The sequence below is a fragment of the Fusarium solani genome, assembly GCF_023522795.1.
Source record: "Fusarium solani strain SB1 chromosome Unknown bctg00000011, whole genome shotgun sequence".
Classification (NCBI taxonomy): Eukaryota; Fungi; Ascomycota; class Sordariomycetes; order Hypocreales; family Nectriaceae; genus Fusarium; species Fusarium solani.
In genome coordinates, this window is record NW_027072149.1 from 1,597,768 (window position 1) to 1,622,561 (window position 24,794).

At 50.5% G+C, this 24,794-nt stretch overlaps 10 protein-coding genes across 10 annotated transcripts; 5 read left to right on the forward strand and 5 right to left on the reverse strand.

The window, feature by feature from the left end:
• Positions 1-325: 325 nt before the first annotated feature.
• On the reverse strand, positions 326-2,296 carry MRS44_015598 (uncharacterized protein; the record flags this gene model as incomplete). The annotated part of the gene is made up of 1 exon (XM_065619272.1): positions 326-2,296. One exon carries the CDS (start codon positions 2,294-2,296, stop codon positions 326-328), a length of 1,971 nt encoding a protein of 656 aa, XP_065475344.1.
• A 341-nt stretch (positions 2,297-2,637) lies between these two features.
• Positions 2,638-3,645, reverse strand: MRS44_015599 (uncharacterized protein; the record flags this gene model as incomplete). The annotated part of the gene is made up of 1 exon (XM_065619273.1): positions 2,638-3,645. One exon carries the CDS (start codon positions 3,643-3,645, stop codon positions 2,638-2,640), a length of 1,008 nt encoding a protein of 335 aa, XP_065475345.1.
• A 1,409-nt stretch (positions 3,646-5,054) lies between these two features.
• Positions 5,055-5,558, reverse strand: MRS44_015600 (uncharacterized protein; the record flags this gene model as incomplete). Its single annotated transcript, XM_046276802.2, has 1 exon — positions 5,055-5,558. One exon carries the CDS (start codon positions 5,556-5,558, stop codon positions 5,055-5,057), a length of 504 nt encoding a protein of 167 aa, XP_046130257.1.
• A 1,489-nt stretch (positions 5,559-7,047) lies between these two features.
• Positions 7,048-11,305, forward strand: MRS44_015601 (uncharacterized protein; the record flags this gene model as incomplete). The annotated part of the gene is made up of 8 exons (XM_046282150.2): positions 7,048-7,266; positions 7,326-7,468; positions 7,528-7,693; positions 7,740-7,912; positions 7,963-8,720; positions 8,775-8,801; positions 9,048-9,497; positions 9,585-11,305. The coding sequence occupies 8 exons, from the start codon at positions 7,048-7,050 to the stop codon at positions 11,303-11,305; spliced, it is 3,657 nt and encodes a 1,218-aa protein (XP_046130256.2).
• Positions 11,306-13,421: 2,116 nt separating this feature from the next.
• On the forward strand, positions 13,422-14,608 carry MRS44_015602 (uncharacterized protein; the record flags this gene model as incomplete). The annotated part of the gene is made up of 2 exons (XM_046282149.2): positions 13,422-13,674; positions 14,043-14,608. The coding sequence occupies 2 exons, from the start codon at positions 13,422-13,424 to the stop codon at positions 14,606-14,608; spliced, it is 819 nt and encodes a 272-aa protein (XP_046130254.2).
• Positions 14,609-15,252: 644 nt separating this feature from the next.
• MRS44_015603 (uncharacterized protein) lies at positions 15,253-16,398 on the forward strand (the record flags this gene model as incomplete). Its single annotated transcript, XM_065619274.1, has 1 exon — positions 15,253-16,398. The coding sequence occupies one exon, from the start codon at positions 15,253-15,255 to the stop codon at positions 16,396-16,398; it is 1,146 nt and encodes a 381-aa protein (XP_065475346.1).
• Positions 16,399-17,577: 1,179 nt separating this feature from the next.
• On the reverse strand, positions 17,578-18,648 carry MRS44_015604 (uncharacterized protein; the record flags this gene model as incomplete). Its single annotated transcript, XM_046276801.2, has 1 exon — positions 17,578-18,648. One exon carries the CDS (start codon positions 18,646-18,648, stop codon positions 17,578-17,580), a length of 1,071 nt encoding a protein of 356 aa, XP_046130252.2.
• A 260-nt stretch (positions 18,649-18,908) lies between these two features.
• MRS44_015605 (uncharacterized protein) lies at positions 18,909-20,110 on the reverse strand (the record flags this gene model as incomplete). Its single annotated transcript, XM_046282148.2, has 2 exons — positions 18,909-19,566; positions 19,620-20,110. 2 exons carry the CDS (start codon positions 20,108-20,110, stop codon positions 18,909-18,911), a joined length of 1,149 nt encoding a protein of 382 aa, XP_046130251.1.
• A 676-nt stretch (positions 20,111-20,786) lies between these two features.
• On the forward strand, positions 20,787-23,174 carry MRS44_015606 (uncharacterized protein; the record flags this gene model as incomplete). The annotated part of the gene is made up of 1 exon (XM_046282147.2): positions 20,787-23,174. The coding sequence occupies one exon, from the start codon at positions 20,787-20,789 to the stop codon at positions 23,172-23,174; it is 2,388 nt and encodes a 795-aa protein (XP_046130250.2).
• Positions 23,175-23,476: 302 nt separating this feature from the next.
• MRS44_015607 (uncharacterized protein) lies at positions 23,477-24,145 on the forward strand (the record flags this gene model as incomplete). The annotated part of the gene is made up of 1 exon (XM_046282146.2): positions 23,477-24,145. One exon carries the CDS (start codon positions 23,477-23,479, stop codon positions 24,143-24,145), a length of 669 nt encoding a protein of 222 aa, XP_046130249.2.
• Between the last annotated feature and the right edge of the window lie 649 nt (positions 24,146-24,794).

Consider the following 24,794-nt stretch of genomic DNA (forward strand, 5'->3'; position numbering starts at 1 on the left):
AGTATTGCCATGAAGAACTGGAAATGTTAAGGCGCCTGCCTGATTGAGTGAATCATCATCAGCCTCAATCCGTTAGTCCCCTGCGCTAAAACATCGCAACATGAAATTTCAGTGCGTTCACCCATACTGCTTAGGCTGAGTGGATCCTCCTCCATGGCTGCAGACTTTAATTACTTGTGCTTGCTATCTCATATTCAACGGCATCACCGTCCCACGGTTGTTCCCCTGACGTCTTACCCAAGCCCCAGCATTGCAGGGGAAGAGTCTCGGTAACTGAACCGAAGGGGCCTTGAGCGACGTTTCCCTCTCTCTTGGCAATGTCTCTCTACCTGAGCTCAAGCCATTGGGCCTTGGACCCCATATTGCGGAGGAGGCTGTGAATGTCTAGATCCAGTACAGTTACTGTGCCCACGAAAACGTGATGACCCTCCTTAGTCTCCCGCAACAACACAGGAAGGTCATAACCATCAAGAAGACAAAGAATGTCTCCTCTCTTCGCCCCCAAAGGTGCCCTGCCGAGATAGCCACTCTCGGACTCAAAACAATTGCACTTCCGCAGTTCCTGATCGAGGGCTGATAGGATTTGGCTGCGCTTATCCTTACACCATGACAAGATTTCTTCTTGCGGGGTGCGGGTGAAACCGAGCTCTTGCATATCACTACCCGGAAAAACGAACTCATAAAGCCTAGTCCCCCATTCGTGATGCCAAGGAGGCTCTTTTGCGGTTTCCTGATCAACCTTCTCGAAATCGAGGACGAGAGAAGCAATACCAAGGGCAAGCAGAACCGTCTGTGTAGTAACGGGCTTTGATTTCTTCTCTGTGAGGAGAAGTTGACAAATGGCCTGCAAAGAGGCGACACCAGACACGTAATGTGCATGGCGTGAAAGAAACGACTTGAGGAATGAGCAAAAGTCTCGGGGGTGATTGCAGTCTAATTCTTCTGAGATTGTGTTGATGGGTCCCATATTGCTTCCCCAGACAAAAAGACTTTGAGTATCTTTGAAAACGTAAGGCTTCTTGTTGTGATTCTTCGGGATGTCATCAATGGAGTCTGACATAAACCCTACTGGGTGATTGCGGCGGGCATTCTCTGGGTAGTTGGGAACCCAAGATGGAAGAGTATCAGAAGGGCTAAAGAGCCCGATTCCAGCAATTGACAAAAACGACAGTGGCCCAAAAATATCCACGGTCTCCCCGCGAGTGGCATTCAACCATCCCGCAACGTATTCGACAAACAACTCTGACAGCGGTTTCTCAGGTCTGTAGTCGGGTGATATCGGGATCCTGGTGACTCCGAGAAGGCCATAGATGTAGTCCCTTGGATCAGTCGCCTCCAGATGGCTGGCAAAGCTAGATGTCATCCAGCCAGTGTAGTTTCCCAGTTCTTGCGATGGAAGCTTCATTCTGCGCTTTCCGATCTCCACGAGCTTGAACACATTCTTGCGATTAACCTCTTCGATCAATCTCCAGGCTTGATGAGATATAAAGTCTGGTAACCTCTGGCCCATTATATTGCCTTCGAATGTGAGCCGACTGATGCTGACCGTCACCAGACGAACATCCTCCCAGCCCAATGTTGTGTCTCCTGAGCTCAGCAAGAGTAGCCGATGAGCAAGGGCTACCTCTTGGAAAACCCAAACCCGTTTCCAGTATCTTTCTAATACCAGAGATGCAATTGCTTGCCATGGGTTGCCTCTGTGCGGTGACTCTGGTTCATCCTTGGGGTCGCAAAGGTTGCGATGCTGTCGTAGCCAGTCAAGCCGAACTACCACTCTACCAGACAAAGTTTCAGCCCAGGTTTCGCTATTGGCATAGTCTTTGAGGTTCTCCTTTATTATACGCGCGAGTGCCATTAAGGCTTCAAATGCCAGGGTATAGTCGGTTGGCCCAACCCACGAGTAGACCACCAGAGCTGACGAGTAGATGCGACGCATCAGTTGGACCTGTTCAGAGCGCTCGGCGAGGTGTGTTTGATCGATGCATATGGCATCGGCCCACACCCTGTCAGTCCCTAATGAAGACTCGCCCCGGCGGAGGCGAGAGAGGGCTACAGCGAGATTCTTGGTAGCCCTGACCTCGTGGCCTTGTACAGTGATGATCTCTTGATCTTGAGGGTCGCCCCAGAGGTATGAAAGCGCCGCATACTCTAGATCGTCATCGAGTGAGACTGTGATCAACTCGAAGTTCTCCGAGCTGTTTGCGGGAAGCTTGAGCACTCGAATTTCAGATTTTCCGGTATCTAGAGGCTTGTAGTGAAAGGTCACCGGCATTTCAATAGCGGAGGATGCCGACATGATGAAGGCATCAACACTTGCTGGATTCTTTTTTGAAAGGGTGCGTCATTGTTTGATCGGGTCGTTTTTATCGCTCTGCTAGAAGTAGGACGAGCGTCTATGATGGTAGACACCATAATTCCTAGACATTACACGTAGCAAAACGTGATTGGTCATGTCCGGAATGTAGATTGAAAGTGGCTTCTCTAGGTTGGCAGAGGGCAGAGGTCAGCCGAGGCGTGGGTGTGCACGTTGTAGATTTGAATTGGTTGCGTGAGAGGATTCGCTTCGAATATCCAATCCCAACCAGAGTGATTAATAGTTATTCATAGATACAGGTAGGTCCATACATAGTATAGCTCTCAGGCAGTCTCAGCAGTCTCCTTCCACAATCCCTGAACTGATATAAATTGGGCATAGGACGCCAGGAGGGCAGCAACAGACTCTGGCAGCAAGCCCCCAGGCGTCGTCCAGTGAACAGTCAAAGGTGCCCATGCCAGGTTCTCAACAAATTGCTTATTCCACTGCGTCCGCGCTTCTGCATCTTCTTGGCCGGCTTCGTTTTGTCTCTTGCGAACACGCTCGAACAACAGCCGTCCCAGCTCGGCAAAGACGTAGACGCCCCATGAGCGCACACACCAAAGAATGAGCTTGGGCTGCGACTTATCCGACCATGAGAGCACCTTGCGCCTCGACAGCCAAGCGACATTTTCCAGAATGAAGAATCCGATAAGAGACACGATCTGGGTGGCTGAAATGGCCGTCTTCACTTTTCGTACTCGAGGTTCTTTGTCGTCGGTATTCGGGGTAGTGATGAATTCCTTTGTGAGCATCCACATGGTCAACAGACCCCACAAGCGACTCATGACGCTCCAGTCGTCAAGCATATCCACGAGTGCCCTAAGCCGCTCTGCAAGTCGCAGCTGGAGTCTCGGTGCCGCGGAAAGGAGCGAGAATAACTTGGATCCCAGCGGGCACGATGAAGCCCTCGATGCCAGCGCTTTCGGGACCAACGCCACAACTTTGTTCGCCCATTTTTGTAGATTAGCGTTGCCTGAAGTCTCGAGTGTCGCTGCCGCCAACTGTGTTACGTATGCCGCGAATAGGATGACAGAGTCATGGCCGTCGCGGGTGTGAATAAGGCGGTTCAGGTGCGAGATGAAGCCATCCAGTTTCTTGATAGCCACAGGTGCCTTGAGCCCAGCAGGCTTCTTCTCAGGAGGGGCAGGCGTTGACTCTATTATTTCTGCATTTTGCGGAGTCACTAGAGAAGTCGTTTGCCCGGGGGCTGGTGGCTCTGTGCTTGAAGGTGTTAGATGCTGAGGGGACGCTGATAAGGAGTAAAGCCCGTTGTACCTTGTCTCTGTCATCGTGAAAGCTAGCAATTCGCTCAGCCAATACTCGTCTTGTTGAAAGAATGTCCCATGTCTCTCTACTCAACCCATAAAGAAAAATCGCGGGGAAGACGTCGAGGTTGGTAATTGGAAAAGGTTGAGATGGTTATTGGGGGAGGATCCCGTCTTAACCGTTGTTAGGGCGGTTTCAAGGGTGGTGCCCATTTTGGCTACTGCGTGAGGTCTTGCCCGATAAGGGACTTGCGCACGTATTCCCCCAGGTTTCTCAAAGCAGTTATAATCTCAGCTTCAGTCTCCGTGAATCCCGGTTGCCTCATGAGCCGAGACATTGGGCTGTAGATAATTATCATAGGCTTGCATGGGGCCCTTTCCGATCTTTCCAGCACATCTCGCCTGTTCTTTTGTACTGTGAGCAACAATCTTCTGCCGGATGGATACTCCAGGTTGGGCTAGCTTCAAGTGCGAATGTGGCTCGGAACAGAGCGGAAATCTTACAGCGGTAACACGACTAAACAGCTGTGGGTGCAAATGCACTCGGAACCGGGTCGGAACAGGCATGTCGCTTAACTGCCAGAAGCGGCAGTCAAGGCAACTATTTCCCCACTTGGTAAGATGCGCGTCTCGCGCTCGCGAGGCATTTCCCAATGTGGGCAAAACTTCGCATTTTCCCCTGCACCGACTGCTCTCATTGACACGAGTAATGAAGGAGAATGCAGCTATGAAGCTCACGTGAGAGATAAGACGCGCGACAGTCTCTTGGTTGGGTGCTGGTGTTGGGGGAAACACACGCAGAGATAGCTACCCTACATGAAATTCACCGCCTCAACGAGCTGTCCCACGTCCCACGCCCACAGTCGCGAATGCGACAACAGAGTGTAGCGATTCACTGAGTATTTGTCGCATGATTTGGTAATTGTTCACGGTATTTTCTTCCACTTGAACGCCGGGGCTCGACACCGAAACCTTAGGCTGCTGGTCAAAGGAGTCCTTCTGTCTTGAAGGCCTGTCATTTCGCGTGGAACACATTGCTCTGTGCTATGACACCTTAGTGATAGATATTTTCACGAAAAGAACCTCCTTACATGTCCCAAGTACAAACAACAAGATCTTGTATGTTGTCGCTTGCACACGGCCAGGCTTTGAGCTAGCCTAGGTATGCAGAGTAGGGACACGAGAGTGTGAGAGATTGGAGATGAACCCTCGACACTTGCAGGGAGGCTTCTGGGGTTTAAATAATCTGCTATTCTGGCAGCAAATGCCTATTCGGGACTGATTTCATATAATGTTCCTGAAAGTGCTTGCTTGCATATTGCACGCTAGGGTATCTCTGCTGATGCCAATCACACCAATCTTGATACTTCATTCTGGCCAACAGCATCCACATCTGATGGTTTCCCCATACCTTGCTACCCATTTCAGCACCTTTAGAGAGAAATTCCAAGCAAGCCTGCAACGGCCAATCCAATCTTGACGAGAACAGTCTCCTTCTGATAGGTACGCTCCAGCCTCAGATCCTGAAGGTACCACTCCCCATCGACAAGCTTCCAGGTCTCGTGGTAGAAGCCGCCTCCTCTGATCTCAACCCAGGCACCCAAATACTTGGACATGATTTGATCCTCTATGCCGAAAACGGCTTTAACCTCGTCAGGCCCAACCTGCTCAAAGTCTCCGGGGCCGAAATTATGCTGGGTTTGGAACTGCGAAAAGAACTTGCGGAAGAAGGCGGCACATCCCTTGGCAGAATCGAAAGCCAATGACTGCGGGCCCGCAACGAGAAGCTTTCCCTCGGTGTCGTAGAAGCTGAAACGGGCATCGGGGAGGGCGATGTCCTGGGCAAACTTGTCCCACTGTTTCGTGTCGGCGTATCTGCCGTAGCGCGCCTTTTGGCGTGTGATGGCTAAAGCAACCTCGGGAGTGACGTGCGCCATTCTGGATATCGCAATGCGGGGACGATCGAGGCGTGATAAGATAAAATAGATAACAAGCTCGACGAGATATTGTGGATCAGTGAGTTCGAGTGCGTTGAAAGAAGAAGCTTTGCGAACACGTCATACCGACTTTGCTAGGTATTTATCGAGGAATGTCACAAGACGTGATTTGACATTGGTCTTTGGAGGGGTTGCCAGTGGCTGCTTACCTATTTTCATGTGAAGAGTGCCCTGGTCATGGATTAATAACTAGCCGCGCTGATGTGGCCAATCCTTTTAGGAGATTGATGCGACTCTTCCAATCACGTCAAAGGTTCGTCGCCAATTTGAAGCCATTCACAAGCAGACCTCCTAATACCGTAGCCAAATACAGAAGGTGGGTAACTACTTTGTCAAAGCTCAAAGGTCATAGCGCATATGCATTTCATCCCTCAATACTCTCTTCGTGTTTGTTAGTCCTATTTCTGTAGCTTCATTCTCCCGCTCTGACTGACGGCGCTTGTCAGGCGATGAGGTAGCATCCGTTTGACGAAGGAATTGTCTCGGCCCTCACCCGGAGCCGTCAAGGTGTGTGAGGGAAAACACCTCAAAGCCATTCAGCCGTTTGAGTCGGACCTCCGCCAGTCTTCTTTTGTGGGTTTGCGCATCGAAGCTGTGCTGCCTTGAGCGCAGTCACATTCTCCGCCTTGTTGCAGTATTGCTATCATTTGGCTTGGGATTCTAATATTTGTTTGTTTCATGGCCTCTCAACAATGGGGTAGCTATGGATAACGTGTCTAAGGAGGAGGTACAGCTGAAGAGCACACCTCATTGGTAATGAACCTGGCTCTTGAATAGTCAATGGACCTATTTTGAAGAGGAGTCCAGGCGACACAGTGCCTTGAAATCTTTCTCTACTACATTGCTATGATGAAGCTGATGGGTGCCTTGCTATGAGATTACCATATTCCTGGCTAATTGTGATAGACAGCTCTGGTGGCCGGACCGAGCCCAAGCCACATCGCTGACAGCTGGCATCTGGCAGGCAACCTGGGTCTTCTCCCCTCTGCGATCTTTTATTTCTAATCAAACCCCCTTATCTATCATGCGACTTCCCCTCAATAACGTGGAAAATGGCCACTCGCCAAGCAGCACTGTTGACCTTTTCCGATACCACCATGGAAATCGACGCGGGGTATGGTCGTGTTGCGGTAGGGGATGCGACGATCAGCTGTTGCGAGCTGCTTTTCCGAGAAAGATCATCGACTTTATCTATAAGAGCGCCAATAGCAGAGCTTTCCTGTGCAGGAACGACATCATCCTTCGTGAACCTTGTTTTTAATCTATTCGTCCCCCGCATTTTGATGCCTCTGGGGAACCCTGCAAGAGGACAACCGAGGCCCATTCATCGGCACTTATAACGTGTTGACCGCCGTTATGGGTGTTTATGCTCATTTGATCTAAAGCAAACCATCTCTTTTCAGCTTCTTTTCAGCTTCGGGCTCCGATCATGTCTACCTCGCCTCCCAATACAGCTGGTCCAGCCGGCGCAAAGACAGGGCAAGATGAAGTCGCACTGGATAATCAGATTGAACGCATCGAAACAGCCCAAGATGATGGACTATTTGCCAAGTTCCCCCGGATGGACAAAGTGGACGAGTTTGGTGCACACTCTAAAACGGACCCTCGGGAAATAGCTCTCGTCAAGAAGCTTGACCGTTACATCATCGTGAGCGCCAACTATCCGCATCTTTCTCCAAGATGACTTGCTGACATTTTATTTCAAAGCCAATTTTATGGTTCATGTATCTCTTTAACTACCTCGATCGCAATGCTCTGGTCAATGCCAGGCTGAACAACCTCGAAGAGGACCTCGGCCTGAAGGGCACTCAATACAACACCTGCGTGTCCATCTTGTTTGTTGGATACATGTATGTCCCCAGGCAGCGAACTTGGCTTATTATGCGTGCTAACTAACTTTGCCACTTAGAGCAGGACAGATCCCTAGCAATATGGTGATCAACAGAGTCAAGCCTTCTTGGTACATGGCCGGGTTCTGTCTGGCCTGGTCCATCGTCAGTCTTCTGACCTTCCTGGCCAAGGACTACAGCAGCATGGTCGTCCTACGCTTCTTTCTGGGCGTCACTGAGGCTCCTGTGAGTGGCTCGAATCACTCAACAGGTGATAACTAACCACGATTAGTTCTATCCCGGCGCCCTTTACGTGATAAGCATGTTCTACACGCGAAAGGAGATTGCCGTGCGGCTCGCAGTATTTTATACTGGCAACATGTTTGCCAGCTCTTTCTCTGGCCTCATTGCAGCAGGCATCTTTGCGGGTCTCGACCAAGTGAAGGGTCTCGCCGGTTGGCAATGGTATGTAGCTGATCCCGATTGCTCCGACATCCGACTAATAGCCTCATTAGGCTCTTCATCATTCAAGGAGCTCTATCAATTGTTACCGCGTTGCTGGCCTTTGCCTTTCTGCCAGATCACCCCTTGACGACCCGATGGCTATCCCCAGAACAGAGACAACTGGCCCATAATCGAATCTTCACCGACACGACAGACGCACGGGAGGGAACCAGTGTTTGGACAGGCCTACGTGAAGCCGTTGTTGACTGGAGAACCTGGGCAATGTGTCTTATGTACAACTTGCATCTGTCTTCAGTTGGATTCCAGAACTTCCTCCCAACTGTCATGGAAACTCTGGGGTACAGCCGAACTATCACTCTGGTCCTAACATGTCCGCCATATCTTCTCGCAGCCACGGTTGGAATTGTCATCGCCTGGACCTCGGGTCGTTGGAACGAACGGACCTGGCATATAACTATCTGCAAGTGCATCGTCATGGCTGGCTTCATTATCCCTGCCGCGACCTACAACCTCGGTGCGCGAATGTTTGGCATTTTCCTCTTTGTTGGCTTCAGTTTTGGTATCAACAATCTTCTCCTCGCTTGGATTAGCGCGACTTTGGGCCAGACAAACGAGAAGAAGTCAGTGGCCCTCGCCATTTGTAACACCTTTGGCAATGTGGCTAGCGTCTACACGCCTTATATCTGGCCCAAGTCAGATGGTCCTCGATATCTGAAGGCATGGATGGCCAGCATTGCCTTTTCGATTGGTGTCATTGTCATTGCATGGGCCATGAGGATAACGCTTCAAAGGCAGAACAAGAAGATGCGTAGGAATCATCCCGAGGTTACAAATTTCTATGTTTATTAGACAGTTATCTCAGATTTGGAGGCGTGGTATCTACCTCTACGTAAGACCGCGACCACGTCTCTAATCACCACTACGAAATATATGGTCTCAATGGATCAACTAAAAGTCCAAAGACCCCTGGAAATACTGGTCATTGGTGTCCTCCACTGCACTGCATGATATCACGTGAACATTCGACCCGTGAGATCGCGGCCTGATTTCTCTTGGCTGTTTTTGCCTCATCCACATCGAACCTTCGATTCCCCGCCCAGCATGCGTTGCAAATTCTGTAAAGAGCTCTCCATAGAGCGCCTCGTTGAATTGGCAGAGGTTGAGTTTGGGGCCATGGTCGTTCCTCACAATGCCTACTACAAACACCAACCTTCCATCGCTGCTCTCGATGCTTCTGCTGAGCAAGGTTGCGACCTGTGTCAACTCATCGTCCAAGCCCTGGGGTTGACTACCGACAATGCTCATTTTGAATTCGAGCTCGAAGGATTCGATCGATCTCAGGATTCCACTGTTCTGGCGACCGCCCGGTGTCTGGCAGATTTCTACGATACTGCTATTCGGATAAGCATCAACACGATGCACGTCGCCTGGAAAAGTCCCTTATCAGATGTCAAGATGTTGGAAGTGCTTCTTGTCCAAGTTGGCCCACCTAAAGAAGTTGATGATCCCTTGTCAGATGGGGGTGATGACTACGAGATCATGCAACCAGATCTGCACCCGGCAGAGTTACTTATCACGTCTCAAGGTGCGTCTAGGCTGCCAATACCGTGCAGAGTCTTCCTCCCCTCAGCTTCTCTCTATCGAAACTTTCTTAATCTCTAAAATTGTCCAGGAAATTCGGTCTACTGCGGCAATTACGTGATTGGCCGCAAAGAGACAGACCCAATCCTCGATTCCAAGTCGAATATCGCTACAGCACAAGGCTGGATATCAAAGTGCTGTAATGAGCATGGGAGTTCATGCGGGGCTCACAAGGGTGACCTCCCATTACCAACGAGGGTCATTGACGTTGGCAGCAGGAACGACAAAACGAAGCTGTATATATCACAGGGTACAGAGGGAGACTATATCGCACTCAGTCATTGTTGGGGAGGTCCAATCGCCACTGTCCTGCAGACGACGAACATCAAGGACTTCTGTCAAGCCCTTCCGTACGATCAACTTCCGCTCAACTTCAAAGACGCCATCAACATCACGAGGCATCTGGGAATTAGGTACATCTGGATCGACTCTCTTTGCATCATGCAAGATTCGAGCGATGACTGGACGATCGAGTCAACCAAGATGGCGGCCGTGTACGAGAACGCCGCTGCAACAATTGCCGCCCTTTGTTCTCCTGGCAGCTCCCATGGAATCCTCCGGACAGCGAAGCAACAGTCAAACTCTGCTAATGCGGCATGCATTGTTGGGCCTGGTGGTTCGGCTCTTACTCTTCAGACCTACATGAAGGATGAGGACGAAGACCTTCGGGATTTGTTTGACAACGCACCGCTGACTAGTCGTGGATGGTGTTTCCAAGAGTCCGTTCTTTCACGACGAGTCCTCTACTACGGCAATAAGCAAGTCTATTGGGAATGCGGAGAAGGGTTTCAAGCTGCAAATGGAGTCCCTGGACCAAACCTGTTCCCAAAGTCTGGCGCAGGAGTCAACACGCTTGCCGAGTTTCTGCTCCAAGACTTTAGCACGTCTCAGATTCCCTTCCAAGGAGCAATGCGAAGAAAGCTTCTTTGGAACTACTACGCCACCGTCAGCTCTTATTCACGACGTAAACTGACCTTCAGTACCGATAAGTTACCTGCTTTTTCGGGATTGGCTCAACGCTTACAACCTTTGATCGGATATGATTACCTTGCAGGGCTGTGGGCTGGAGATATCAGGCAGGGTTTGCTTTGGGGCGCCTATGAGAAGGGGCAAAGCCTCGAGTACGTGCAGCCATATCGTGCACCATCATGGTCATGGGCTTCCAGAAACGGACCCATCTATTTCCGAAGGGAATTAAACGACAAGGCCTCAGATCCAAATGATGTTGAGATCTTGAAGGCTGAGGCTGAGCCAAAAGATAAGCGTGCCCCATTCGCCGAGGTCACGCAAGGACATCTCCTCCTCCGTGGCTTGACTCAGAAGCTCCGCAGGATACACGGGAAGAAGATTGAGTCCGACGATCATGTTGGCCGGGTCACATTTGACGACCATGAAATGGCGGGAGGCAGGACTGGCGTTCTCGTTCATATCTACATCCCCCGTGCCTCTGAAAGTGACCCCACGATCTGCGTTGGCCCAGATCGACCGCTGTTTGGCTTGGAGAGCCAGTATCAGAAGTTTCTAGGCAGAGACGAACAGAGGGACTATCTAGTCTTGTGGGTGAGAAGACCAACCAACTGGGTACCCTCTTCAAAGGAGTGGAAGAACGATAGGGTGCATTGCATCATCCTTGAGAAGGCCAGGGAAGTAGTAGGAGAGGATGTGTATCGCCGGGTTGGCTACTTTGTGACATATCCTGATAAACATGAGGTCATTGGGGAGTGGAAGTTACGCACTTTGAAGATAATCTGATGCATGGAGGATGAGATAGCCTGGGTATTGCGTCCTCACTATCACAACTCAGTTGTACGGTGGCCCATATCGGGCTATCTTCATCTTTGCCTCCCTCTCGGTGATAGGCCTCGATGATGTCGAGCTTTTCTTCACATTTTCGCTCATCCCTACACCTCCCCACTCCAATTCTGCATCTTGTCATAAGGTCTTATCTCTAGAATCAGGCTGTGCCGTGACAATCTCATCTGCGTCGTTAATTGGCCGTCCATGTTGTCTCCTTTCCCCTTGTCGTGGAAAGAGCAGTCATATCATGCCTCATCGGAATTCAGCTGGCTCTTCAGCTGCATTGAGGATGGATTGAAACAGAAACGGTTGCATATTCTCGGCCAACGCCGACGGAATATAACGAGTCACAGCTGCCCACATCTTGGACCAGCAGCTGGTATGAACTCTTGTTGTCTCAGCCTGACTGTGAAGATGTCGATCCCTATCAAATTAAGCGTCAGACAGGGTGGGGTCATAAGACACACTTCGGGGATGGCCTCGAAATTCAGTAGCGAGTGATGTAGGAGGGGACATCGAAGGGTGTAGAAGTGCTACACGGGCTAAGGTTAATTCTCAGCACTGGGACATCATGCTATATACCATTCGTCTACAAGAGTTTTCGGAACTCTTGCACTGTGAAGTAATAGCAGTACGACAAGACTCTCGGCCACGATGGCATTTGGCTTATTCTACGAGTTGTCAGCTGCCAGCCACGATTGACTCCGTCCCTATTTTCAAGCATTCCTGGCGTTTAGGTCAGCGATGTGCATGAGAAGGGTCAGGGCGCGTGGCCGGAGCCCCCTTCACTGGGAGTGAACGTGTGGCGTGATGCCGCTGCCCATAAACAGATGCCATACCTAAAAGGTTGTGGAGGGGAAGTATGGCCTTGATCTACCACGTTACCCATGGAAAGTGAATGATTGGCCTATTACGCTGATCATATGGTCTGTTCCAAATCCCCTCATGGAAAGTGCTAGGCCAGTTAGCTTTGTTGTACCAACGTGTGTCACGGACAGATAAGCAGCCTCGAACATCCCTTGCAAGCTTGGCAGGCTCTGCGTTGGGAGTGGATGGTGTAATAGCTGAAATGCATGATCAATTCCAAGAATTACTCACAGGTTGGTGCTTATCAGTAGAAATCTGTTAGCTCTTTAGAACTATTTAAGCTGGTGGTCTCCCATCGTCTGCCTCATAAGTTCGTTCCCCATCACTTCATCTTCATTATCTACGACACAGGCACGACGAGACACCAGATACGACTCATCTTGATAAACCACCAAGTCCTATATTTCATCCAATCATGGGATGTTGCAACCAGTGCATGGGCTGTAGCGGATTCTCGCCCGCCAGTGCCTGTGACCCAGGCGGAAACTGCTATTGCGGCCACCCAAGGGGCCAGCACAGTTAGTTGGCAGGGACTTCATTGGTTGCCTAACGTAAGGGAGGCATCTATTTGGCTTCAGGAAATAACGTACTAATCATCCTAGTGAAATTGAGCCTCAGAGATTAAGGTGTTGGCAGATTCTTTGAAACATACTTGCGCTTGCTGGCCATGTAGTATTCGGGCCTGTCCTTGCCACACAGGAGGGCCGAAACTTACACCCAAATATTCTTGTATTTAACAGTGCATTCGCTAGCTATGAGTTAAAGTGTATGTCTGGTGCTGATAGGATAATGAAGGTCCATATTGCTGTACGTGTCTTGTGGCATTCTTCCAGGAGACCGTGTCGGAGTGGGAGCCCAGGCGGACGCCTGCCTCGGCCGAGACAGACCCTGCGAGTGGTGCTTCCAAGGTAAGGAGAACTACTGCCCCCGAGCAACCTTCACGTTCGCTGGCGTGCACCGCAACGGGGATACTACCATGCGGGGTCACACCCTGTATCACAGGGCAGCCTTCCACTTCGTCTTCAAGATACCTGACGGGCTCGAGTCGGCGTCTGCGGCATCCATTGGGCGGCCTGGACAGAGCCACGCCGCCGGGCTTTTGACATTCTCCTTTCCACCGTCTCGTCCTCCAAGGTGCTTTTTGTCGATGAGATTCTCTAGAGAGATAGAGAGATGAAAATACGTCCCATGTAAATTGTTACAGATGCCAATTCTCGACTACTTCTCCATCCTGCGCCCTGAAGGAAATTTCATGCTGCTCGGCGCCCCGGAAGATCCCGTCCCAGTTCCTATCTTCCCTTTGATGCAGAATGGATTGAACCTGTGTGGTTCGAGAATTGGATCTCCGGCAGAGATCCGCAACATGCTGGACCTGGCGGTTGCCAGGAACGTCAGGCCGCGGCTTCAGCTGCGACCAATGTCTGAAGCCAACGAGGCCATGGTCGATTTTGAGGGAGGTTTGCCGAGGTTCTGCTATGTATTATTCAACCAAGAATGAATGAAAATGCAGTTGTGTTGATGTAGAGCAATAATGTTAATAATGTGGAAGTAGAGGAACGAGCATTTATCTTGCCCAGATGATCTCTTGATCAACACCATTCCTAACCCATATCGTGATCTTTAAAAGAGTCTTACTGAGGCGCCAAATTATATCTTGTATACCAAGTGGCCAACTATTAGTAGTTTCAGGGCCTAGTTCCGTACCTTTCGCTCGGCAAGCAATCCGTGAATCCACCTGAAGCCGCACGGTTGCAAGACGATCGGAGTTATCGGACATTAATGCGTCAGCACTCACTATGTGTTATTCCTAATTATCCTTATATAGGGTTGATATCCTCCCGTCGTTCTTTAAGCATTCTCAACTACCACAGTCTGCTTGCTTCCCCCCAACTCATCACGATGGACTCTTCCCCCATCACTCGCGTCGTCACAGGCCACCTCCCAGACGGCACGGCAATCGTCACCCGCCTGGACGCCATCCCACCACAGCCAGCTGGTTTCGGCATCAACATCGCCAGTCTCTGGTCAACAGCAAAGCATCCAGCTAGCGTCGATTCAGACAATGACAAAGCCCTGCACAACTGGGGCCTATCTCCCCCAGGGACAGTCTTCAACGCCGTCGATTTCCCTCCTCGAACCAAGACGCCTCTGCACCGCAGCCTGACCGTCGACTATTTGTTTCTGCACCGGGGCACGCTGGTGCTTCACCTCGATGATGGGTCCAGGTCAACTCTGAAGGAGGGCGACGTTGCTGTCGTCCAGGCAGGGATGCACAGTTGGGAGAACCCGACTGATGAGACGGCGCGGGCGGTGGCGGTCATGGTGGCGGCCGAGGCGCCTATTGTTGCAGGCAAGACGCTTGAGGCCGAGGTTTCGGATGCGAATCCTTGATAAAATAGAGATGCTGTTGATGAGAAGTTGATTGGTCTGGAGGATATGGGGATTGGGGGAGGGAAACAGACCCATACTTAGTATACCTACGTTGATGAGGTAGTGCTTGAAACTTCCCCCTTGGATCAAAGGATTTAGTGTCATACACATCCTAATATTAACATAGTCGCCTTTTTTTTTTCAAGTCTTTTTACTACCTATAGTAAAAGACTCATACTTAGCTACATCATAAAAGGTTAGACCTCTCAGGGGGTATCTAACTGCTCTAACCATCATGAGAGAGTAGACTTCGTGTTCGCAGTTCCTTTATTGCGCACGAGATCATAGTGCCCTGCTTGCTGTTCAGTCGCCTAGATGTCCTAATGTGAAACAGCTGCCAGGCAGCTGAATGACCCTCAATGAGAGGCACCCAATGGGCGTACAGTACCTCGCCAATGCAAAAGAAGGAGGGTCCTGATTCGTTGGTTGGTGCCAAGCTACTCGGGCATGAGGCGGTTGAAGCCTGAAATCAGGTCCAACACTTCAGATCACCCCTCAACAATTTAGCATTCTCAGATCCTCTCCCCTGCGCCAAAAGGGTTCATCGTCAGATCCCGACAGGATGTATGCTTTCCAGACAAAGTCAAAGTGAGAAACAACACACCATGACTTTTTGCAACACTTGTCAGAACGTCACCTTTGATCCGGTGGGTGACAATCTGCTCAGGCTCGAAGCTGTGCTACATCCGAACTTCTCCTCATTGGAACGTTCGGCGAAATCGCGAGCCTGCAGCCTCTGCCTTGCGATTTACCGCATGATTCAGCTTGACGGAAAAGGTGTTTTGGATGCGAATCGAAAAATATCCCTCGCACTTCAGTACATGGATGAAGCCGAAGACCAGGAGTTCTTCTTCATCGACGAGGAGATCGGGTTCAATCATGGCGATTCTCCCCCATTTCTTTGGATTGACTTCCAAAAAACGGGCCTCCATTTTCAGATCCAGAATCGGCATGTTATTTCAAGGTCTTCATTCCGCCATGGCGACGCAGAAACGACAGCCCCAACGGATGGCCGGGGGCACATCCATCCGGCACTCGAGGCTGTGGGCAGTGACGCTTCTACAGGGAGCGATGCTAGCATGGCGCTGATAAGATCATGGATCAAAATGTGCGAAAACGACCATAAAACTTGCGGCAAGAAGGCTTCTGAGTCACTTTTCACCTACCCAAAACGCCTTCTTGATGTGTCCAAGGTCGAGGGGCAATCTGGCCTAGTTTTTCTAGTCCTGTCAGCTCAAAGCAATCTGCACAACGCGAGACCGCCATATGCGACTCTCAGTCATCGCTGGAAGCCTGGCCACTCCTGCTGTACATACTCCTCCGCCGAACGGAAATACGTCCAGGACGGCATCCCGGCAAGTACGCTCACAAGGACATTCCGAGAAGCCGCGATTACGACCCGGAAACTTGGCTTGAGATACCTCTGGATTGACTCGCTCTGTATCGTCCAAGATCTTGATGATGATAAAGCACTCGAGATACCTAAGATGGCCGACTATTACCAAAATGCAGATGTCAATATCGCAGAAGCAACTGAAAGCACCGACGCCGGACTATTTTACGAGCGCGATGGCGAAGCTAATCGACCATTGCATCTTCCCGTCACCATCAATACACCTAACTTTCCAGTCAAGACACAAAGAGTGGTTTTGGAATTGTCTCCGGTTTTGCGAACGCCTGTCTCACATCTTGATAGTCGAGGGGTGGATCCTGCAAGAGAGGATATTCCCGCGAAGGACAATCTTTTTTGACCCATACTGGGTCTCTTTTGAATGTGCGGAGTTGAGTGCCTCTGAGAGCTGCCCCCGAGGTCTCACGAAAGACTCAGGGACAATCTCGAGCCGGCTCGAGATCAACATAGCAACGATAGTCTCACGAGACGCTTCATTGAGTACGATACAAGGAAGTCTCTCATGGCCGACAGTTAGGTATGTGGATGATCTGAACCTTTGAGCATAATATCGTTGCTTCCTGAGCTAACACATGCCTTTTGTGTCAAAGATGAGGCAAAACGCACCGACATTTTTCGTATGTGGTTCACTGTTCTCACAGAATACTGTTCCCGAGACCTTACAATGGAGTCCAATCGACTGCACGCAATATCTGCATTAGCAGTGAGACTGTCACAGATCCTCCACGATGAGTATGTGGTAGGGGTCTGGAGGAGCAATCTTCCCGACTGTCTCTGGTGGGGGCTTTCGAATGAATCAATGAATCATTTGCCCGTTCGTTCGAAGGGATGCGGCGCACCAACATGGTCTTGGGCAAGTTTGTGCTACACTAACAAAGCCCCAAGAAATAGCAGAAGACGCTTCGAGTTTTTCGAGGCCACGTCCATCATACCGCGCGTCCAAATACAAGACCTCACATGTGAGACCCTCGGGCCGCATCAGTCAAGCAACATTTCCAACGCTAAACTCACCCTCTCGGGTGGTTTAATTCGTGGATATATGTATCTGAGAGGGAAAGAAGATGACTACATGGACCTAGTCACCGTAACTGAGGGTTTGAGGAGCCGGCCAAAATACCGGCAGAAACGGCACCAATATGATGATACGAACCATTGGCGGATGCATATTTGTGCTGCGAGCTCAGGTCAACGCGACCGTGTCACTATACATGTTTTCCCAGACGACTCCGATGGTATCGTCGAAGGCTTCTTCTACCTGCTCCCTCTTGCTGAAACCACTGGTTCAGGAGACTGGGTGCCGGGTAAAATGCCGCCCAAGCTTGAAGACGGTCATCTTTTTGGCTTGGTTCTTAGGGAAAGCGCTGAAGGAATTTTCCAGAGGGTTGGTTGTGTGGAAACTAAGGCAGCTTTCCTCATGGCCACAAATGATCGCGATGTAGTTCTTATTTAGAATGTAGTTCACAGATAGCCACTTAAATGTCTGTTCCGTCTCTACACAAGCCCATGCCTCCACGCGTCTTTATGGCCCTTCATTTTGTTTCCCATTAAACAACTGGGCCAAGTGTTTCCAATACATCTGAGCCCCCAGAGTTAATACAGAAGTTACAAAGGTGACCAGCACTCGAATCTCCTCTAGATATATAGAGTACTCTGTAGTGTATAGCTTGTTCACCCATCGAGTCAGCGTTACCAAAGTTCCATACGTCCACGGGTAGGAGGTCTCTGAGATTTCACGCCGCTTGGCTAGCGTTTGTAGCATATATGTATTCTCATCATATATTGGGAAGGTTGACCAAAGGGACGTGTTGTCTGTGACGGCTCGCATCTGGTCGAAATAACTCGGAAATATTCTGGGGCCATCGACCGGAGTCTTCAGGGGTAGGTTGATGATGCGGACAGTGACGGCCTCGCAACCAGAGACTTTGGGACTTTTGGAATACTTCTCGGGTGCCGTGGTGAAGTGCACAAAGGCTGGACCGTCAATGTGCCAGCTGGAGCAGAGAAAATTCGAGGGGCAAGCGATGTAGTGGAAGCTGGCCGATTCGACGGATGGGGAAACGTATCGGTGTTGTACAAGTTGATCAAATGCTTTATCCCACTCATCCAAGAAGAGATCTGTATCTTGAAAAGGGTTGTTCGAAGCGTATACCCAATGATGCCAAGGCTTGCCTGGTGTTGTCTGGTTCGTTTTCCGATATAGAAGGTTTAAATCGCCCAAGTCTCTGGTGTCGTTCTGTCCCACCATCCCCAACTCTATCCACCAGTTGGTCGGATCTAGAAGCCATGGGACGTGGTAAGGAGGAATACCAACGTCGTGGGCGCTTGGTGACCCAAATTCTCGAGCATCCTGGACGTTCTTCTCAAACAAAACCAAGAGTTGGTTCCCCCAATCAGAAAAGTCAGTGCTAATGAGAACTCCATCCACACACCCGGTAAGTATTGGCAAGAACAGAGCGAGAATGGTGGGTAAGAGGTAAGGGCGTGTGGAACGCCACAGAGCATAGAGGAAGCGGCGGGTGAATCTGATAATGCGAAACAAATACCGCAAACCGTGGTAGAAGCAGAACATTATCCCGATTACGCGAAACATTTTGCCGAGAGCCAGAGTATGACATGAGAAGAAGGACAAGATTGAGATGGACAAGGGGCCCCCAAGCTATAAATATTGACCATGAATTGACAGGGGTCATGGTTGAATTCAGGGGGTTGCCTATTGGTGTTGGTCCTGCACACCTGGCCTGCCAGCCCAAAACAGAAATGCCCGAGTGTTTCAAGCGAAATAACCATTCGAGAAAAGCATGCGCTTTTATTTGTCCATATGGGGGATAATAATACAATCCATCAACTCAATCAAGCACAGATGGCGTCAACAGCCTTGTTGATCCACTCCTGATTCCTCTTGTCGGTGAGATACTTTTGAGCCATGGCTTTCAGCTCCTTAATCTTCGTGTAATCGGCGAGTCCAATCTCGCTCTTCCCAAGAGACGGGTTGAGCCTGACGTACTTGGTGTCCTTGTGCTCGCCTCGCAGGTTGAGTGTAGTCATGTGGCGGGTGAAATCCTTGGCCTTGGCGTTGGTGTTGGTTGAGAACTCCATGACCTCGGCTGCCACACCAACGAGCTGGAACCATGATTCTGAGGGGGAGTCGGGCTTTGTGTAACCGGTTCCTAGGCTGATGACGCACGAAATGGCTGGTGGTGGTTCGTGGGGCTGAGTGAGCTCGTATCTTGAGTACCACAATTGGTCGATGGGGTTGTTGTTGAGAAGGCCACCATCCCAGAAGACCAGTCGCTCATTGTCCTTGCTCTTGGGAGTGCCCTCGGGGAAGGTGACTTCGGGGAAGTATGTGGGTGCAGCAGAAGTTGCGCGAGTGGCAAGGCTGATTGTTACCTTGTCCTGATGCAAGGCCATGGTGTCGTTTGTCTTGGAACTGCAGTAGATGTTGTTATCCTTGTATGTTCGAAGAAGCACAGTCTCAGCCCGGTTCTGGGCGGTTGTGCAGCAGAAACTGTTCCTTTGGTTAGATGCGATAGTTCATTGCACACGATGGGGCCAACTGACATTCTTGCAGATCCAGGATGTTGCAGTGGTGCATCTCCCTTCAGCTTCCTGTCGTTCTCATCCAGTCCAAACTTCTCGACGACACCATCGACAGCCTTCTTCAACGAAGCATCATCAAAGCGGCTGCTTTGCACGAGAGTTTTGCTGTTGTTGATGGTGGAAGAAAGAAACGTGGGCATCCAGCCAATGTTCCAGCCGTAGACCCTTGGGCTAAAGACCTGTGATGCAATCACGTCGTACTGCTTGATGGCATCCTCAGCAGTCATGCGAAGCCGGAAGAGCATGATACCGATGATGCCGCCCGTGCTAGTTCCAGCCGCAAGCTCAAAGTAGTCGGCAGGGCGGCAAGGCTCAGTTAGGCCCTTCTTTCTCCTTACCCGGTCCATGACTTCGGCGAGGACTTCTAGGGCCATGACACCTCGGACACCACCTCCATCAAGGGCAAGAAGGCGGGCGCCGTTGGGATGCTTGGTAGCAGGGCTGTAGACCATGGTGTGTCGCTCGCTGGGAAGCAAAGGTTAAGAGAGGAAGGGCGAAATTGCTTGAAGAAAATTTGGCAATGCAGACTGAGAAATATATCGTTTTTCACTCAAGACAAAGACCCATCTTCCTTCCATCGCCAAAAGCCATAGATCATAGTCCAAGACTCTCTAAGCGGTGTCCCATACCTCTTTTGGGACACTATTCCCACGTTATTGAACACTAGACCAGCTGAGCTGGAGCTGTAACTCCACCCGCTGCGGGCCGTTGCGAGGTTACGGGCGCTAACCGAGACTCTGACTGGAGCTGCTGGGTGGCCAGCTGAAGAGGGCTTCAGGGGGCCCCGCGAATATCTCGGCATTGGTAGGCTTTTGGGCTTCGCCTGGAGGTGCGCCAGCCACAACGGGCTGCTCATTGCTTGTTCTGTCAATTATCGTGAATTATCGTGCATAATAATCTGACAGCCAAGAACGGAACTGTGGGACGAGGGCTCTATCAGCATGAGGCCGCCAACTCGTTGACCTCGCTGTGAGGGATCACGGAATTACTCGTTTTGTCATTGGCTTACTCAGTCCCTGTCCAATGCATGTCAGCTGTCAACGTCTCCGCTGTGCTCAACCTGCGCTAATATTCATTCAACAACCAGCTGAGAGACCGGAAAGAAGTTGGTGGACGACACTTCTGAAGATGGGGCTCTGCAAAATATGTCAGAGCATCCTCAACAGTCACTCCAATGACATGGAGTTGATCATCCACTTTCGCATGCACGACTCCTGGGACTCACTGTGCTCTTCCCTTGAGCTTGCCTGCCCCATCTGTTGGATGCTTTGGAGGCACCTCCGATTATCGCCTTCGGCGGTCCCGAGAAAGGAGGAGAGGGACGGATTCTCTTCTTATGGAGAGTTATGGCGGGCATTCCGTCCGGACCAAGATCAACCTCCGCTGAGCTCCATTCAGATTCGCTGCAAGGACGAGTCTCATCCAGAGCAGATCGTTACTGTGCTTCCAGTCGCCTATTTCTCGCAGTACAGGAGCTCTTCTAAAAGCCCGTTTGCCGGTAGTACCAGGCAAGACTGCAATGCGTTGGGCTCTGGCTTGGACATTGGTCAAATCCGGTCTTGGATATCTCAGTGTTCAAATGGCCACGAACGATGCCGATCACGCACGTCTATGCTAGGAAAGGGACAAGCAGAGATCCCCACTCGCTTGCTTGACCTGCATGGTCAAGGATCTTCGAAGTGGTCTTTGGTAGTCACCAACGGAGAACCGACATATCGAACCTATGCAGCTCTAAGCCACCGATGGACCAAACATGTTCCCCAGCTGAAACGAGAGAACTTTGCCAAACTTCAAAGTGGCGAGCCGGACTCTACCCTTCCACAGGACTATCAGGATGTCATGTTCCTATGTCGAACCCTAGACATACAGTACATCTGGATTGATTCCCTATGCATCTTTCAAGACTCGCCCGAAGACTTCCGGAACGAGGCTGCAATGATGGCCGGAATATACATGAACTCTCTTGTCACTTTTAGTATTTGTTGGGGTGGTACGGGAAATGGCTGCCTTCCCAAGAGAGACCCTGAAGTCATTGTTCCTGTGGAGATCCCGTCCAAGGATATCTACATGAACGATATACGACTAAAGGGAATCAGCGACACCTACGCAAGCCTACCAACTCCCAAGAGGCGCATGAGCTTCCGAGAATCCGAGATTAATGAGCTCATGCATGGCAGCTATGCTGAAATTGTTCATGACTTTTACACAAAGCATGGAGATCCGGAGAAGGCCCTTTTAGTTGACTTGGAGGAGTGGGACAAGGCGGTTCTGGAGTCGCCCATCAATCGTCGAGGGTGGGTCTACCAGGAAAGAATTCTCTCATCGAGGATCGTCTATCTTGGCAACGAGCAGTTGTATTGGGAATGTGACCAATCCCGTGCTTCTGAGGCCTTCCCGGATGGTTTGCCAAGTCACAATTTCGGCACGGGCGTCGTCCGCGCAAGGATGCGCCCAGCGAAGAAAATGCTTGCGGATTACTTCCATCGCGAGCTCTGGCCGGGCATGATAGAAAAGTACACACATACTGACTTGACATTCGAGTCAGATCGACTTGTGGCCTTCTCTGGTGTGGCTAAGCTCCTATCCCAGCGAGGCCCTGGGGATTACGCTGCTGGGCTATGGAAAGAGTTACTACTCCCAGGACTTCATTGGGACAAGCTTGACACAGCGTCTCCGACAACTAATCCTCCAGCACAGGGAAAGTGGATGGCCCCTTCATGGTCTTGGGCTTCAGCATTGGGCCCTGTCGAATATGACACACACGCCCGTTGGTGCCATACCCGCTCCGAGGCTCACGACGATTGGAATTTCAAGCCGGGTCGGCCTTTAGCCCAAGTCAAGAACACTTCTATCATACCTGTTGGAGAGGATCTTTTTGGGTCCATTAAATCCGGCTTCATCGATATGGAGTGTCTCCTCATTCCCGCCCACATGTTTGGAACAGGCACCAAAAGTGACGATAAGAACCAGGCCATATTATCGACATCCCCGGTCGTTGTAGACAAAGATCCTGGATGTCTATATCTTTCATGTTACCTCACCAAGCTTTCCTTGGACCACGAGCTTGGCACGCAGCAAGACATCGCTTCCTCCATCTATTTTGCTCCTCTCCTTCTTTTTGGGACTGCCAAGGGGAACATGGTACAAGGCTTGATCGTGCAAGAGATTACAGAACAAAATGGGGAAGAGAAACAAGCCGCATACTCGGTGAAGCGGCTCGGTACCTTCCGAGATGACCTGGATGATGGTATTTTGTCTAAATTCATTGTCCATACCATTGCAGACGGCGGCATGCAGCAGCGTGCCGAGCCTGAGGGCTCATCACAACCCAACAGTGACAAGACATTTCTATTAGAGCTGCAAACTTATCTCAAGTCAGTCATGTCAGAGTCAGCTGGCGGAAGTTGGCAAGATTGGCTTCCTCTAGCTAAACGGGCGGGTAAGCTCGCGCCAGAGTCGGAGGTTGATGAGCTCGGGTTCCTCTGGTCGTATTGGGCAACGTTTCGACTGGTTTAGTTTGTAACAAAGTTTATGCTTCATTATCACAGCTGTCAATGCCGCCGTCGTCGAGTTCGTGTTCGGCAGTGCACACAGCAACTGGAGTTAGGATGTCGGGGGATAGGCTGTCGGGGACGGAGATAAGAGTCAAAGCCCGGACAGTGCAGAATCGTGACGTAGCATAACGTTAACACCAATATCTTTAAAACTACCATGTATGCAGACGTGACCCCAAGCCTGTGACCTTTTCCATTAAAACTATTGTTTCCCTTCAAGTCCCGGCTCATAATCGCTTCGTCTAAACTCTAAGGCTCATAAGCATGCTTCTCTACGACGCTCCTGGGATAAACACCTGCGCCGTTCGCCTCTTCATTCTCGAACGCGGCCATGTCTCACTCGACGTCAAGCAGATCGATATCATGACCATGGAGAACCGCAAGCCTGCTTATGTGAAAAATGTCCACTCTCGTGGCACGGTACCCGCGCTGCGCATCTCAGACGACTTTGTTCTTACCGAAATCACGGCAATTGCCGAGTATCTCGACGAGATTGCCGGTGGCGGCGCGTCACTATTTGGAACGACCGCTCTTGAACGAGCTGAGACGCGCATGTGGCTGCGGCGCGCAGACTTGGAGATTTGCGAGCCTGTCACTAGCTACTACCGGAACGACCCCGACACCGTCGACTTTTACCGTGGAAACCGGATCCCCTGCCCTGAAGCGAGGCTATGGCAAAAAGTCAACATCTGCCAAGCCCTGAATCGATTTGATGATGAGCTGGAGGATAAGAAGTGGCTTTGCGGTGATCGGTTTTCTGCAGCAGATATTCACTTCTACGGACTTATGAAGCCCATGTGTACTCCGGTACCCTTTCTGAACGACACTGGGAGGAAGAATCTGGCTGCGTGGTGGGAGCGAATGGACAGCAGACCAGCCAGCAAGAAAGCGCTGGAATGTTTCGCTGAGGGTCGGCTGCATCTCACCCAATAGTTAGATCCTTAAGGAATGTGTAGATGTTGAATTGGCTATAAGCTGCGATAAGAAGTTGCACCACTAACTAAAGTGGCGCGCCATGCTTTTTGGCTTAGTGGTGACTTTCTGACAGTATAGGTTCCCATCATCTGTGGATTTCTTAGTTATCAGCCCTTACCCATGAGCTCGCAGTCCCTCGAGAGGGGTTAAAATTGCAGTGAAGCACCAGGAAGGAAGTGCTTGTGGGGCTCGAGTTAACCAAGGCTATGGTTCTAGGCAAGCCACGATAGGGAGCACTTCTAAAAGTGTGGTGAGCAGACTCTAATGTGAGTAGACTTTATCTGGCTCTCATCGAAGCCAAGGCAAGGGATGCACTGCCTCACCCCTGTGGGTAACGAAAAAAATGAAGTAAAAACATACCCAATAAGCCGCATAGGCCTCTCTCTCATGGCTTTACTATCCATTCTTGACTCTTGGCCTATCAAGGAGACCAATGGTTCTACCAACTCTATTCTCCTCATGTGAGTTCTTGTGTTGGTAAGCAAGCACTATTGAACCGTTGATCATCGGGGATAATGCAGGCGGCAACCAAAGCCACTAGTATTCGGAGCTTTACCCTTATGTCCGAGATCAAGGCTCTAGTATGCCTGTTAGAATAAGTAGTGTA